The 16,347-nt window shown below is 44.7% G+C and overlaps 1 protein-coding gene across 1 annotated transcript in view; it reads right to left on the reverse strand.

Moving 5' to 3' along the window:
• The window catches only part of CAPN13 (calpain 13), a 114,385-nt gene that overhangs the window by 70,460 nt on the left and 27,578 nt on the right, over positions 1-16,347 (reverse strand). The window contains 3 exon segments of the mRNA XM_049904030.1: positions 5,344-5,425; positions 10,582-10,675; positions 11,708-11,848. Of these exon segments, the coding sequence (XP_049759987.1) occupies positions 5,344-5,425; positions 10,582-10,675; positions 11,708-11,848 (317 nt within the window).

The raw sequence follows: 16,347 nt of genomic DNA on the forward strand, positions 1-16,347 counted from the left end.
GAGTAAGCTTCTTGGCTCAAGTAGACAAATGAGACTATGTGGGCAGCTCCTGTTTGGAGGGAAGACAAGAAGGCAGAGGGGGACAGAAGCTGGCTGAAAGGATGTGAAAATAGAGGGTGGAGAGAAGGAGTGTGCTGTCTCATTGAGGGGGAGCAGCTAGAAGTATATAGCAGGTGTATATAATTTTTTGTATGAGAGATTGACTTGGTTTGGAAACTTGCACTGAAAGCACAAAGAAAAAGTTAAAAAAAAAATTAAACAAAGCTTTGCATTGGGCAAATCTGATGCAAAAGACCTCTGTAAAGTGTTGAAAAGCAAAGAGGTCACCTTGAAGACTAGGGTCGCCTGACCCAAGCCATGGTGTTTTCAACCACTTCATATGCATGTGAAAGCTGGACAATGAATATGGAAGGACGAACAAGAATTGATGCCTTTGAATTGCCATGTTGGAGAAGAATATTGAATATACCGTGGACTGTTAAAAGAACGAACAAATCTGTCCTGCAAGAAATACGGCCAGAATGCTCCTTATAAACAAGAACGGCGAGACTTTGTTTCACATACTTTGGACATGTTTTCAAGAGTGAACAGTCCCTAGAGAAGGACATCATGCTTGGTAAAGTAGCGGGTCAGTGAAAAAGAGGAAGATCCTCACTAAGGTATATTGACACAGTGGTTGCAACAATGGGCTCAAGCATAACAACGATTGTACGGGTGCCGCAGGCCCAGGCAGTGATTCATTCTGTTGTACCTAGGGTTGCTATGCATCAGAACCAAATGTATGGCACCTAACAACAATGACATGATCTAGCAATCCCACTACTAGGTATATATCCTACAGAAATAAGAGCCATGACATGAATAGATATATAATTAAAACCAAATCCACTGCTGTCAAGTCGATTCCGACTCATAACTACCCTATAGGACAGAGTAGAACTGCCCCATAGAGTTTCCAAGGAGCGCCTGGCAGATTTGAACTGCCGACCTCTTGATTAGCACAGAATAGATATATGCACACCCCTATATATTTTTTTTTATATATATATAGCAGCATTATTCACAATAGCAAAAAGATGGAAAAACCTAAGTGTCCATCAATGGATGAATGGATAAACAAACTATGGTACATACACACAATAGAACACTACACAACGTTAAAGAGTAAGAATGAATTTTCCAAACATCCCACAACATAGTTGAACCTGGAGGACATTATGCTGAGTGAAATAAGTCAATCACGAAAGGACAAATACTGTATGAGACCACTATTATAAAAAGTCAAGGAAAGGTTTACACACAGAAAGAAACATTCTTTGATGGTTACCAGGAAAGGGAAGGAAAATCACTGACTAGATAACCCAGTAAACCAACAAATAGTAGATACCTATTAACTTGGGTGAAGGGAAAGGCAGTACACAATAAGGCTGATGGAAGCACAACGTGACCAAGGCAAAGGAAGACACCGGGAGGTAGGCAAGAGTAAAACACAACAGTGGTAAATAGTATTCCATATACAAAACTGCACTAACAGTAATAACAAACAGTAATTTATGAGTGGATACATAAGTAGATATATAAGCTGAACAGGTGTGGAGCGATGTATAGATTAAGGTATTCATGTACATAGAGTATACAGAGGGCAAAGTTACAAAAACTTCTTAGCCATAGCCAAACACCTTGAGGGACTGAGTCACTGGGCTTGAGGGCTTAGGACCATAGTCTTGGGGGACATCTAGGTCAATTGGCATAACACAGTCCGTACAGACAGTGTTCTACATTCTACTTTGGTGAGTAGTGACTAGGATCTTAAAACCTTGGAGCGGCCATCTGAGATATAACTATTGGCCTCTTACCATCTGGAGCTAAGAAGAGTGAAGAAAATCAAAAGACTTAAGGAAACAATTAGTCCAAAGGACTAATGGACCACATGAACTACAGCCTCCACTAGCCTGAGAACAGAAGAACTTCATGGTGCCTGCCTATCACTACCGACCACTCTGATCAGGGTCACACTAGAAGGTCCTGGACAGAGTGAGAGAAAAATGTAAAGCAAACTTCAAATTCATTAAAAAGTCCAGACTTACTGGTCTGATAGAGACTGGTAGAACCCCAGAGACGATGGCTCTTAGACACCTTTCAAACCTGGAGCTGAACACACTCCCGGAGACTACTTTTCAGCTGAATAATAGACAGGTCTATAAAGTGAACAGTAACACCCATGAGGAAAGTGCTTCTCGAAACAATCAGCCATTTGAGACCAAAAGGGCAGCATTTGCCCAAAAACAAGTTCAGAAGGCAGGAAGGGGCAGGAAAGACAGACAAATGAAAATGAGAAACACAGGGAGGAAATGGCTAGAGTGCTGTCACCTTGAGGGGATTGCAACTAATGTTATGAAACAAAAAGTGTATAAACTGTTGAATGAGAAACTAATTTGTTCTGTAAACTTTCACCCAAACCACAATAAAATGTTTAAAATAATAATAAAAAAAAATGCATTGATTATACAAATGCACAATAGGTCACAGTCACCAAAGAAATGCATTTAAAGTCATTTTTTTAAAAAGCAGTCACTGTTTTTCAACAGTGCCATGAATTGAGTAATTACTCTCACTGACTTTATTATCTCTTTTAACTTTTCAGATGAAAATAAATATCTGGAATACAAGTTTTTAAAAAAGCATTTATTAATTATTTGGATAGCTTCTAAATATCTGTATATTGAATGAAGTAAAATATTCAGAATATTGCCCAATTTTTTCAAAAGGGTATCCGAATATTAGGCTCAGGGGGAGAGGTGAGAGACAGGAACCTTTGAATATATTTAATCTTTATTTCTTTCTCTTCAATCATTCAACCCTGTTGCAATTCCCAATGAAATTCTTTTATGATAAATACCTCAAGATATTTATTATGTTTTTTACATAGCATATTGCTTTAGTGAATGCTGTTGGAAGTTAAATTTATAGACCGGGAAATGAAACAGCATTTATGTGTGACCCCTTTGAAGTGGATTCCAAGTGGAAAAGTATGTTCTGAGCCTAGGAAGCAAAAGAGAGAATTGCTATACTTACACAAACAAACGTCTTATTCTGTCCTTTAGGTCCCTGAATATTTTGGAGTATTGTTTCGTTTTAGTGCTTGGGAATTGAAATGTTTGAAGTAGGGAGTGGTGCGTAGGGTTGAAGTGTATTTGTGATTTAATTGAAAGAAGAACTGTTGTAGTTTTCTTTCAGTTCTCTTTTCCCTGTCTACAATAACTCAGTATGTTTAAGCTATTTATACCTGGACAGAAAAGCAACTTGTTTGATAGCTCAAAATCTCGTGGTCAATAAAACACAGCAGACAGTTGCCAAAGCTGTAAGATTACCAAATACTGTATCTACACATGCCAAAACAGCTGTATGGAAAGTTAAATATTTAATCAATTGGTTACTTTTTCTACCCAAATATACACAAACACCAATACAAACACACAGACTTTTTAAAATATCCACATGACTGACCTCATATAAACAAACTTTTCATTTTCTATTCAAATGATAAGTATATGGGAGACATGACTTTTTTTATTAAGGGATTATTTAAGTAAGAGTTTTAATTGACAGTGCTTCTTGGTACCACTATAAGAATAGTGATCAAAAGAGGGAAAATGTGGAATAGAATTTCAAACTCTTATGGAGTCCAGACTTTCTGGAGCCTATGAGGCTGGATGAATCCCTGAAATTATTTCCTTTAAAAGTTAAACCAAAAATATTCCCTAAGTCTTCTTTAAACAAATAAATAGTTTAGCTTAATTAGTAAAGAATGTCTGTTTTGAGATTGTGCTCTTTTAAAGAAGTATCTAAACCAAAAACCAAACCCATTGCTGTTGCCGATTCCAATTCCTAGTGACTCTATAGGACAGAGTAGAACTTCCAAGGAGTGGCTGGTGAATTCGAACTGCAGACCTTCTGGTTAGCAGCCTGAGTTCTTAACCACTATGTCACTAGGGCTCCTATCTACCTAGGATCAAATTGACAACAGCAACTCGAAAGGTTAGATAGGAAGCTTAGGGGGAGGTGAGTTTAAGTTTATGTTAAGTTTGGAAAAGGAGGGTAAGAGGGTCCCACAACTTGAAGAATGTAATCCATGTCAATGAATTTGTACGTGTAGAAATCATTGAATTGGTTTATGTTCTGCTGTGTATATTTTCAATGACAACAAATTAAAATAAATTACTAAATTAAAAAAAAATTGGAAAACCAAAAACCCATTGCTGCCAAGTGGATTCTGACTCGTAGCAACCCTGTAGGGCAGAGTAGAACTACCCCATAGGGTTTCCAAGGAGCAGCCAGTGGATTTGAACTGCCAACCTTCTGGTTAGCAGCCTGAGCTCTTAACCACTGCACCATCAGGGATCCAAACCCTATGGAGTGCAGTTCTATTCTAACATACATGGGGTCACCATGAGTTGGAGTTGACTCAACAGCAACGGGTTTGGTTTGGGTTTACTATGTGCAGGGCACTGTTTCAGGCACCCATTGCATGTGGGAGTCCAGACCAGTAGGGCAGGACTCACAGCCTAGGTGGATTAAATAATAGGACCATTCAGATCTTTGCCTCAGAGCTTCCTTGGAAATGAAGCCTCTTCCATCCTGATGACAGACCTTCAGGCTCAGGATCCCGTGGGATCCCTTTATGGGATGAGGCTACTTCTCTTCATCTCTCTCTCTCTCTGCCAAGTGGGGTTTTGGCTCCTGTCCTGCCTCCCCCTTTTCACTAAATCAGGGTAGTTGGGTTCCCAGCTGTAGACTGTCACTTTTTGGAGGACAGAACCGGAGTCTGTCATCTGCATTTGCCCACAGCACCTAACACCGTGAACCTAGCACTGAGTGTACATAGTAGGTGTCTAATGGATGCTTGGTGAACGGCATCATGGTAGTATGGGATGGACCAACAGCTATGCATAGGTAGGCCCTGAGCAGGCCTGCAGTGAAGCCACAGCGGGTGAGAGAAGGAGGAGGAGGCACGGTGAAGGATAGATATCTAGGATAGATAATGTGGGCCCAGTCTGGCCCAGGGACACCCTTTCTGAGACCGCTGACCAGGGTCAGGGGTACAGTTAGTAGCCAGGGGATGAGGCACCTGAGCCAGCCCATTTCTGGATGTGGCCATGATTTTGGCCACAAATGTAACCTTTGAGCCAACAGGCCACAGTCCTTGTGGTTACCAGTAGGGCATTGCCATAGTGAGTAACACAGTCAGACAAGGGCCTGTCTCCTCCTGGTGGAGGAGGGAGTGCCCAAGCATGGGGGCTCTTCCGTGAGGATGGAGGAGTTTCCAGAAGCCGCACGCATCACTCCAGCACCCTCTCCATTTGGGTTTTGCCCCAGCGTTCCACAGGCAGATAATTTTATCTTCCCAGCCCCTCCTACATTGAATCTGGAAAAAAGAACAGAAAAGGAACCAATCTCTGCTCCCCAACAGAAGTCATCAGAATGTGAATGCAGCTGCTTTTACCTCCAAGGACTAATTGAACTTCTGACCTCTTTTGGCTGCAGTTGGGAAAGAAAGTGAAAGGGAAAAAAAAATCAATGTCCCTGCTGCACGCAAGGAGTAGGAATTAGAGGGATGAAAACGGCCCCTCTCGTGCTCAGCACCTCGAAGGGCAGATGCCACTTCATCACTCCGCATGCCTGGGCATCTGCGGACTGAGATGTAATTGCAGATGAAGAGCTTGAGATGCTCCATACGGTTTTCAATAGCTGAGTTTTTGGAAGTAGATCACCAGGCATTTTTTCTGAAGCACCTCTGGGTGGACTCAAACCGTCAACCTTTTAGTTAGCAGCAGAGCACTTAACTGTTGGCGCCACCCAGAGACTCCTGAGTGAGGGGTAAGGAAGGCTGATTTGAGCAATACTGGACTGGGTGACAAGACATTCAAGGCTAGCCCTCCTTATCCTGCCTCCCTGGCCTGCACTAGGCCCCCAACATCGGGCTGCTGGCTGGAGCAGGGCACCTATGCTGGCCTGAACGTTCCTGTCTACCACCCACTCACCATCATTAATTCTCTGATACCAAGGTACAGAGGTTGGTACTTTTGCTCCTTCTGACCACTTAGGCCAAAGGGCAGGACTGTAACAAAGTTAAAACAAACAACAGCAAACTCCCCAGTCTACATTACTGGGAACTAGAGCCCTCAGCCTGGTGAGAGGAATTAAAGAGTGATAGAGTTGTAGCTGCAATACTGATCTGTACTAATGTTGTTTCGGGAGACAGAGGCCTAGATGGGTGAGGGAAGGAAACACACTTGTTCATATATCCTCTGTCACTGGAGGCTGAGAAAGCTCTGAATGGGGTATCACCTATGGAGAATAAAACCAGGTAAGAGGCAGGGCTGGGAGCCAGGGCCTGCTAAGTGCATTCATCCCCTAAGGCAGATTTTTATATAACCCCTGCCCTGCAGAGGATGAAACTGAGCATCAGAGAGGTTAAGCAACTTTCCCAAGCCCACCAAGCAAGTGGTAGAGGCAGAATTCTGAACCCAGCTGCTGTCAGTCCCTAAGCCCAAGCTCCTAATTTTGGTATTAGGCGTGGACAAAGGGTATGGCTGCCCCAAAGCATGGTCCATTCTTGGACTCGGCTGTGACCTTTGCCTCAAATGTAACCCCTGAGCAAGCTGGTCAGCCCTTCCATATGATCACCAATAGGGTACTGCCAAAAAGGTGTGACACAATCAAATAAGGACCAAAGAGCTTGACTTGGATAAGGTTCCTGTCTGTTACTTTTCTTTGTCTGCCTCTGACTCTGGCCAGCCCTGCAGTGGGTGCTCTGGCTTTCAGCACTGCCCCGGGAGGATCCTGGCACAAGCCCAGACTTCCTAACTCTCTCGGTCCCACCCCTAGCCAGCTTTCATAGAGTGTGTTATCAGTCTCTAGCACCACACAGAGCCCATGGAACAGGGATATGAGATATGGCCACCTGCTGGCCCAAAGAGCTTAATGAGACCCTTGGTGCCTAGTGGATGGTCAGGGGCTGGCTCAGACATGCACAGGGGGGAAGAGCGGATGATGATTCAGTGGGGCTGGAAGCAGGGCTAAATGCCGATAAACACTTACCCCCTTGCCTAGGGGAGTCTCCAACCCAGCTGGGTGCATAATAAAAAATGCCAATTTCATTTATCTTTCTGTCTGTATCCCGCCTGGACGGAGGACGAACAGATTAAAAAGCACACTGCATTTATGGCCTGGTGAAATCTTAGACTTGTGGTTCAGAGGTCTAGCCACAACTTTACCCAAGTCAAGTTCTTGGCCCTTGTTTGACTATGTTGCGTCTTATGACAGTGTGCCACTGGTGACTACATGAGCCTTGGCCGGGTGTCTCAGGGGTTACATTCAAAGCCAAGGTCATGGCCACATCCAGAAATGGGCTGGCTCAGGTGCCTCACTGCCCTGGCTACTGACTATACCCCTGAGCCTGGTCAGTTCTCTCAGAAAGGGTGCCACTGGGCAAGAGGAGGCCCAGGTTATCTACCCTAGAAAATGCTTCAACCAATGTGTTCTCTTCAATGCTAGTTTCACGGGCCATTAATAGTTACTCCTAGGAAAAATGATTTTATGGCCACTTTTAGATTAAAACCAAATTGTGTTTGTGTCTTTAATACGGAACCTTTAAAATACTAATGTACATTATGACTCTCCCAGAAGAATAGATGGTATGCAGCCTTTTCCAAACATATTTGGAAACCTGTTTTCACAAAGGACCTTGCCAGGCTAGTGCTCCTTAGAACACAAGCTGGGGAAGTGTCAGAGGCCACAGAATGGCAGGGCAAAATGGACTGTACAAGTTCCCTAGTCTTGACCCCTGCTGTCACAGGCCAGGGACCCTGTTAGATGGCTCAGTGTACTCTGTCCTCACAATTATAAAAACAACTCAAATCTTTGGGCGTGTGAGTGCACTCATCAGAAGCCCAAACCACAGCTAAGCCCACTCTCTGTTGTTGTTGGTAGGTGCCATCGAGTCGCTTCCTACTCATAGTGACCCTATGTATCAGAGAACGGAACACAGCCCAGTCCTGCGCCATTCTCATGAACGTTGCTAAGCTTAAGCCCATTGTTGCAGCCACTGTGTCAATCCATCTCGTTGAGGGTCTTCCACTTTTTCTCTGACCCTCTACTTTGGCAAGTACGATGTCCTTCTCCAGGGACTGAATCCCTCCTGATAACATGTTCAAAGTATGTGAGACGTAATCTCACCATCCTTGCCCTTAAGAAACATTCTGGTTGAAATTCCAAGACAGGTTTGTCTATTCCTTTGGCAGTTCCTGGTATATTCAATATTATTCACCAACACCGTAATTCAAAGGCGTCACCATCGGTACCTCCGCATGCAAAAGTCCCTTTTTCCCGTGTTCTCAGGAGAAACAGGCTGCCACAATGTGCAAAAAGGGCATTGTCCAGGGGTGGCAAAATACTTAGTGCAGGTAACACAGCTCCTTCATTCTGCAGCCAACACAGATATCACCAATCACAGCTCTCTTTTCCCCCAAATCTGGAAGCAGCTCCAGAACATTGCCAACTGGTCAGAGTTGGCACAAGAGATAAAACCAATTTACTCTCCCTAGACTTGTCCACATCTGGGACAGGAGAGCTGTGGGGAGCAGAGAATCCATATGTGGCCAGGTGTGGTGGTGATACTGGCTGTCCCCGTTGAGAATTCAGGAGAGGGCTTAGGAAGGTGAGGCAGAGGGGACAAAGTACAATCCAGAGGAAGGGAGTCTGGAGCCACTGTGGCTGGAATCTCTTCTGGCCTGGGTTTAGCTAGAAGTCTCTTCTTGGCTTGTGGGACATGTCTTTCGAGTTTCTCACACATGTTCTGTGATGGGGCATCAGTAATGTCATCCTCATAGGCCAAGGGCAAATCCATCATTCACTCATGCAAGTGCGCTCAACCGCTGAGGCAATGCATGTTTAATAGGTACCTACTGTATCCTAGACCCTGGCAGAGGAAGCATTTTGTAGCTGACTTATCTTAGGTTTTTTTTTTTTATCTTAGGGAGACAGGCAGCAGACAGGAGATACTGACCCCATTTTGTGGACTGGAACACTCACCAAAGCACGAAACAATGGAGCAACTGGTTTTAGGTCAACGGACAGAGGCAGATTGATATACAGAGAGAGGGCAAATCTGAGAGGGTGCATGAGAGAAAGCATGGGGAAATGTAACCTGCACTCTGCATTCCTGAGCCCACAAGTACCTGTAAAAAATGTGCCCTGGAATTTGGAACACATTTCTTAGGCCTTAGAAGATATTATTAGACCTTAAGAGCTGTGGGAAAAAGAGATATGGGATAACATTTGCAGGAAATCATCATACGACTAGGAAACATTATCATCGCCCAGCACCGTGGTAATCATAGATGGAGCAGAGGAGCCGTGGATTCTGACCCAGGCAGGTCATTAAATAGCTGCATCACCTCATGAAACACTTCTTCTCTCAGGCCTCCAGATCTTCATTTATGAATGGAGGGGCTTAGTAATGTTTTCCCGACTGAATTACACTGCAGACAGTAATTACGTGCATTTGCCCCCCAAAGTCAGTTCTTGGATCAAGGGAAAGACTGCCATCTGTCCCCAGTAGCTGTCCTCCTCTCTTCCATGGAATAAAGTTTTTCTGGAAGTATGGCAGCTCAGATATACAATATATTTCCCAGCTTCCCTTGTGCCTCAGTGTGGCCATGTGACTAAGCTCTGATGAATGGGATATGAGTGGAATTGATGCATGCCATTTCTAATCATGTCTTTTGTATGGATGGAAGATGTTCACCTGGCCTCTCACCTCCCCTGGCTGGGAGACAAAGGGAGCAGCTGCCTTGGGCTCACAAGAGAAGCCCCACGCTGAGGATGGCCAAGCAATCTACCACCCCTGGAACCACCTGCTTACACAAGTATCTTATTAGTCTTATCTCTTGAGAGATATAAGGTGGTGCAGGTCACACGCCAGGGAAACTCCCTTTACATTGGATCAGGGATATGACCTGGTAAGGGTTTTACAATTCCACCCTAATCCTCTTTAACATAAAATTACAATCATAAAGTTGAGGACAACCGCAGAACACTGGGAATCATGGCCCAACCAAGTTAATGCATATTTTGGGGGGACACAATTCAATCCATGACAACAGGGGAGAAGTGAATTTCATCTTCTTTAAGCCCATATCATTTGGAGTGTCTTTGTTACAGCAGTTTAGCTTGTACCTAATGAATAAAACCTGTTTCAGGGCAAGGCTTCTCTCAGAGTCAGTGGAGTAGTTCATTCTGCCTTCTTTTTGGGCTAATCCTTCAGTTTAGCTAGATTCTTGGCAGACCTGCGTGAGATCAGTTCAAGGAGAGCAAGATCTCTGGTGGGTACCTGGGGGAGAAGGATACTGGAGCCAGAACTTCCAGATACACCAAAGGAATTGAAGTTCTCTCCATGTGGGTGTCAAGACGGGGGAAATGGTGATAAATACTCATCTCAGTTGCTTTGTGGACTACTTGATTCTGACCCCTGATTAGGGGTGCCCCGGGCCATGGGAGGGACAGTCAGACCGGCCTTACCTGCTCAGCTCCTGTTACTGTATAGGTGTGGTGGCTCACCAGGCCATTCCTCACCACATCATCCTTGCCTGTAGGCTGCAAAGGAAAAAAGCATACCACGCATTAAACTTTAGAGAAATGGAAAAGTACGATCCAATCAGCAGCAGAGCCGATCCAATCAGCAGCAGAGCCGTTGCTGGATGAGACTGGCCTCACTGACTCACTTGCACTGACATATGTTGCTGAAACTCCTTTCTAGAGAGGCAGTTTGTAGGCTGACTGGGGGTTGAGGCCCCACATATTTTGTGCCCCAGGAAACTACCCCCAATAAGGATAGAACCAAACAAAACTCTGAAGACCAGGACTGCTTGATTCTCTAATCACTTGTCATTACTGAGACACAGCACAAAACGTGTCTGTTGGGTCTTTTGCAAGACCAAGAGTCTCACCCAAGAGTAATTGGGATTTAATGTGCATCTTAGTTTTCTGGTGGCATTTTGGATGAGGGATGTGTGACTCAAAGCTACATGTTTGAAGAGTGAAGGAAGCATCACTGCTAATAGGGAGCCAGCTGTCTCAGAACAGACTCAAATAATTTGGAGGGTCATTTAAGCTTCCTTAATGAAACATACCACCCTTGGGTGCTGCCTGTAGAGTGAGTGAGAATCAGAGGACTCAAGGACAGGATCTCTGTACACTCAAGGCCAAGTGCAAAGGAGCTGTGTGCAGTGAGAGCTGTTACCCTCCCAGGGTAATGCCCCCAGTCACTCTGGACCCTATGGCTCTGGGTCACAGAGAAGTAGTAGGCAAGGCTTTAGAGTGGACAGCAGCATTTAAACCCCTGCTCTGCCACTTATTAGCTGTGTGATCATGAGCATTTTACTGAGTCTTACAAAGCCCAATTCCTCTTTGGGAAAATGAATTTTGACAGCCCTGTATCAAAGGAAGAGCTATTGTAGGGATTCAATGAGCCCACCTAGGTAAAGGATACAATAAGTACTCAGTAGTGACTGTTTTGCCCTTATCCTCACCAGCTGAATGGGACCTTGACCAAAGACCCCTGGGTGAGGAAAGGCTCTAAGCAGTGCATAGGGATCCCTATATTCTGCTGCGGGGGCTCTGCACTTACCCCTGATGGAGTAGTCAGGCCAACAGGCTACCAGCCCAGGCCGCAGTCCTCACCACCACCACCAGGTTGGAAGGGGAGGAGTACAGGTCAGCGTTGGTGAGGTCCACCAAGGCATCAGGGAGGTGGCCACCATGCAGGTAGAAATAGGATCCATGTAGTCTGGGGGTGAGAAAATCGGGTCAATCCTTGTGGTGCCTTCGTTGAGATACTCTTGGAGGGGAGACAGCATCGTTCCCAGGGGAAGGGCTGCCTGCTCCATACCTGCCCAGGCCTCTACCTCCTGTTCTCATGGATGGAGAGTCTACCTACACCACCAGTCCAGGGGCTCACACTGTCCTCACCACCTTCCTCCCCTTGCCCCCAGGCCCTACAAGTGGCAGTCTTGTGTAGAGGCTTTGGGTGAAGGTGCTGGAGCACAACCCAGGATGAATCTCAACCTTACTGCATATTTAGTTCTTTGACCTTGGCCAAGTTACTTAGCCTCGCGGGGCTGTAGGGGTTGTAGTGCCTGGCACATGGCAAGCCTTAATAAATATTAGACATGATGACGATCTGCTTTCTGTTCAGTTTAACAATAGTTTTAAGTACAGTAAAACCTGCAAATGCCAGAACCTGCGTAAGGCAGAAATATGTCCGAAAAAGAAAACTCAAATATTTTCCGATAATAAAAAGCAATGGAAAAGTATTAAGACTGCACCCTGTCAAATCCAGAAAACTTGTGAGACTCTGAAAAACAAGAGAGTCCCATTGAGTTCTGGCTCTCACAAGTTTCACTGTACATACTTGTATGCCAGGCACTGTGCTAGGCTCTGAGCATTTAAACATAAACAAAACTCCCTTCCTGCCCTCACTGAGCTCACAGTCAGTAACCCTGATGCCACTGTGGCCAAATACAGCCTCTGTGCTCTCTCTGTGCAAACTTTGAACAGGATTTAGAGCCCTTTCACATTCTTAGAATTAATCCATTCATCCCCCAAATCTTTAGGCAGGTATGCTGACTTTACTGAAGGTAACCTAGGGGAGGATGAGTGTTATGTTACACACCCCAAAGCGCTTTCCCTCTCTGGCCCTCACCCTGTCCACTGGAAAAAGTGAGGCTGACTGGACCAGCTCAGAGGGCCACTTGGAGACTCCTTTCCCACCATGTTTCCACCTCTGCCATTCTCTCCTCCTGAAGACCAAGAAAGTTCACCTCAACAAATATGTATCAAGCATCCACTATACACAGGACACCACTGCAAGCGTAAGTGCAATGGATGACTTGGAAAGTCTTTGCTAAAGAAAGCTAAGGATACACAGAACAAAGGGACAATTCTGCAGAAACTACCATAAGACAGACCTGTCTCAACTTGCTATAAAACAGGCTCTAAATCTTCCCTTTCTGTCTCTCCCGGTCTCTGACAAGGGTCATGACCGGTACTAGACTCTTATCTCTGGGGAGCTTGCTTGTTGTTGTTAGATGCCATCAAGTCAGTTCTGACTCATAGCGACCCTATGTACAATGAAACTCTGCCTGGTCTTGCACCATCCTCACAATCGTTGTTATGCTTGAGTCCATTGTTGCAGCCACTGTGTCAATCCATCTCATTGAGGGTCTTCCTCTTCTTTGCTGACCCTCTTCTTTACCAAGCATGATGTCCTTCTCCAGGGATTACTCCCTCCGGTTAACATATCCGAACTATGCAAGGTGCAACTATGTGAGATGAAGTTTCACCATGCTTGCTTCTAAGGAGCATTCTGGCTATATTTCTTCCAAGACAGATTTGTTTGTTCTTTGTCAACGTGGGGAGCCTTGTCCACGTGGGGAGCTTACTTAGTAAACTGCAAAGCCTGGCTGGTCTGAATGCCTGACTATTGATTGTCTACATGTACTGTCAGTTCACATGGACTGAAGTCCTGGAACTCATTGCAGAGCACAGCAATGTGATGGGACCTTCTGCTCACTCTAACAGCCCTTCCTGGCAATATGCTCAGAGGTCCTACCTGACTTCACACAGGGCTGCACCTGATCCATTCCAGAGGAGCAGCTGTTGGGCTCTGTCCCCATCACTTCAGGCCAACTGGACTGCCCCACTGTCTTTGGCCTTGCATCATGTCTTACATCCCACACCATTCTGCCAGTCATTACAGGGCCACCCAACAGCTGGCAGGTCACCCCCATCGCAGCCTGCAGCCCCTCTCTCAGTGTCTCCCCGCAGCCTTCTCACTGCTCACAAGGCTTGTCCTAGTGCAGTGGGGTGTTTTGACAAGGAACCATCTGTCTGCTCTACAAACATGAGCTCACAAATCCTGCCAATGCTTCAGAAACGCAGCTGCTATTCTTAAGCTCTTTGCTGACAGGAATGTTGTTGTTGTTAAGTGCCGTCGAGTCAATTCCGACTCATAGCGACCCTATGCACAACAGAACGAAACACTGCCTGGTCCTGCACCACTCTTAAAATTGTTATGCTTGAGCTCATTGTTGCAGCCACTGTGTCAATCCACCTCTTTGAGGGTCTTCCTCTTTTCCGCTGACCCTGTACTCTGCCAAGCATGATCTCCTTCTCCAGGGACTGATCCCTCCATGTCCAAAGTATGTAAGATGCAGTCTTGCCATCCTTGCTTCTAAGGAGCATTCTGGTTGTACTTCCTCCAAGACAGATTTATTCGTTCTTCTGGGAGTCCATGGTATATTCAATATTCTTCGCCTACACCACAATTCAAAGGTGTCAATTCTTCTCCAGTCTTCCTTATTCATTGTCCAGCTTTCACATGCATATGAGGTGATTGAAAATACCAGGCTTGGGTCAGGCACACCTTAGTCTTCAAGGTGACATCTTTGTTCTTCAACACTTTAAAGAGGTCCTTTGCAGCAGATTTACCCAATGTAGTGCATCTTTTGATTTCTTGACTGCTGCTTCCAAGGCTTTTGATTGTGGATCCAAGTAAAATGAAATCCTTGACAACTTCAGTCTTTTCTCCATTTATCATGATGTTGCTCATTGGTCCAGTTGTGAGGATTTTTGTTTTCTTTATGTTGAGGTGCAATCCATACTGAGGGCTGTGGTCTCTGATCTTCATTAGTAAGTGCTTCAAGTCCTCTTCACTTCCAGCAAGCAAGGTTGTGTCATCTGCATAACGCAGGTTGTTAATGAGTCTTCTTCCAATCCTGATGCCCTGTTCTTCTTCATATAGTCCAGCTTCTCGGATTATTTGCTCAGCATACAGATTGAATAGGTATGGTGAAAGAATAAAACCTTGGCGCACACCCTTCCTGACTTTAAACCAATCAGTGTCCCCTAGTTCTGTCTGAACAACTGCCTCTTGATCTCTGTAAAGGTTCCTCATGAGCACAATTAAGTGTTCTGGAATTCCCATTCTTCCCAATGTTATCCATAGTTTGTTATGATCCACACAGTCGAATGCCTTTGCATAGTCAATAAAACACAGGTAAACATCCTTCTGGTATTCTCTGCTTTTAGCCAGGATCCACCTGACATCACCAATGATATCCCTCATTCCACGGCCTCTTCTGAAACCGGCCTGAATTTCTGCAGCAGTTTTTGTATGATCTTCAGCAAAATTTTGCTTGCGTGTGATATTAATGATATTGTTCTATAATTTCCACATTCGGTTGGATCACCTTTCTTGGGAATAGGCATAAATATGGATCTCTTCCAGTCAGTTGGCCGGGAAGCTATCTTCCATATTTCTTGGCATAGATGAGTGAGCATCTCCAGTGCTGCAACTGTTTGTTGAAACATCTCAATTGATATTCCATCAATTCCTGGAGGCTTGTTTTTTGCCAATGCCTTCAGAGCAGCTTGGACTTTTCCTTCAGTACCATTGGTTCCTGATCATATGCTACCTCTTGAAATGATTGAACACCGACTAATTCTTTTTGGTATAATGACTCTGTGTATTCCTTCCATCTTCTTTTGATGCTTCTTGCGTCATTTAATATTTTCCCCATAGAATCCTTCACTATTGCAACATGAGGCTTGAATTTTTTCTTCAGTTCTTTCAGCTTGAGAAACACCAAGCGTGTTCTTCCCTTTTGGTTTTCCATTTCCAGCTCTTTGCACATGTCGTTAGACAGGAATTAGAAAGGAATAAGATAGAACTATGTTTGCCACTCTGTTACTACTCCTTGTCACCTGAACCCAGGAATTCCAAGACAGCTTTTTCTCGTCCGTCTGCTTCAGCCTCATGTTGGGAAAATGCCTTTCTGCTCAGCATGAGATGAAGGAGGGAAGAATTCAGATATCTAAATCAGAGCCAGAAAGGATGCTGAAATACTGCAATTCTTGACTACAAAGGTTCTATAAAGGATTATGTGCAGCTCAGATCTCAGGAATGTCCTTGTTAGGTCTGGGTTACGAATATCATTAGCTTGACTAAGTACCATCAGGTTGCCCTTCAGAATGGCTGCATCAGTCTACATTCCACCGGCACTACTTGAGAATTCCTGGATCCTTACATCCTGGACAATACTTGGCTTTACCAGCTTTCCAAATTTTGCAGTCTAATGGTGGTAAAGTGATGTCTCACTACTATTTTTATTTTCATTCCTCTGATTATTTTGGGGGGCTTCTCTTCATAACCTGTGTGCATCCTACAGCAGCACCATCTTCACACACATACATATGTACATGTATGCACACATACTCTTGCACATA

The sequence above is a fragment of the Elephas maximus genome, chromosome 12 (genome assembly GCF_024166365.1).
Source record: "Elephas maximus indicus isolate mEleMax1 chromosome 12, mEleMax1 primary haplotype, whole genome shotgun sequence".
NCBI lineage: Eukaryota > Metazoa > Chordata > Mammalia > Proboscidea > Elephantidae > Elephas > Elephas maximus.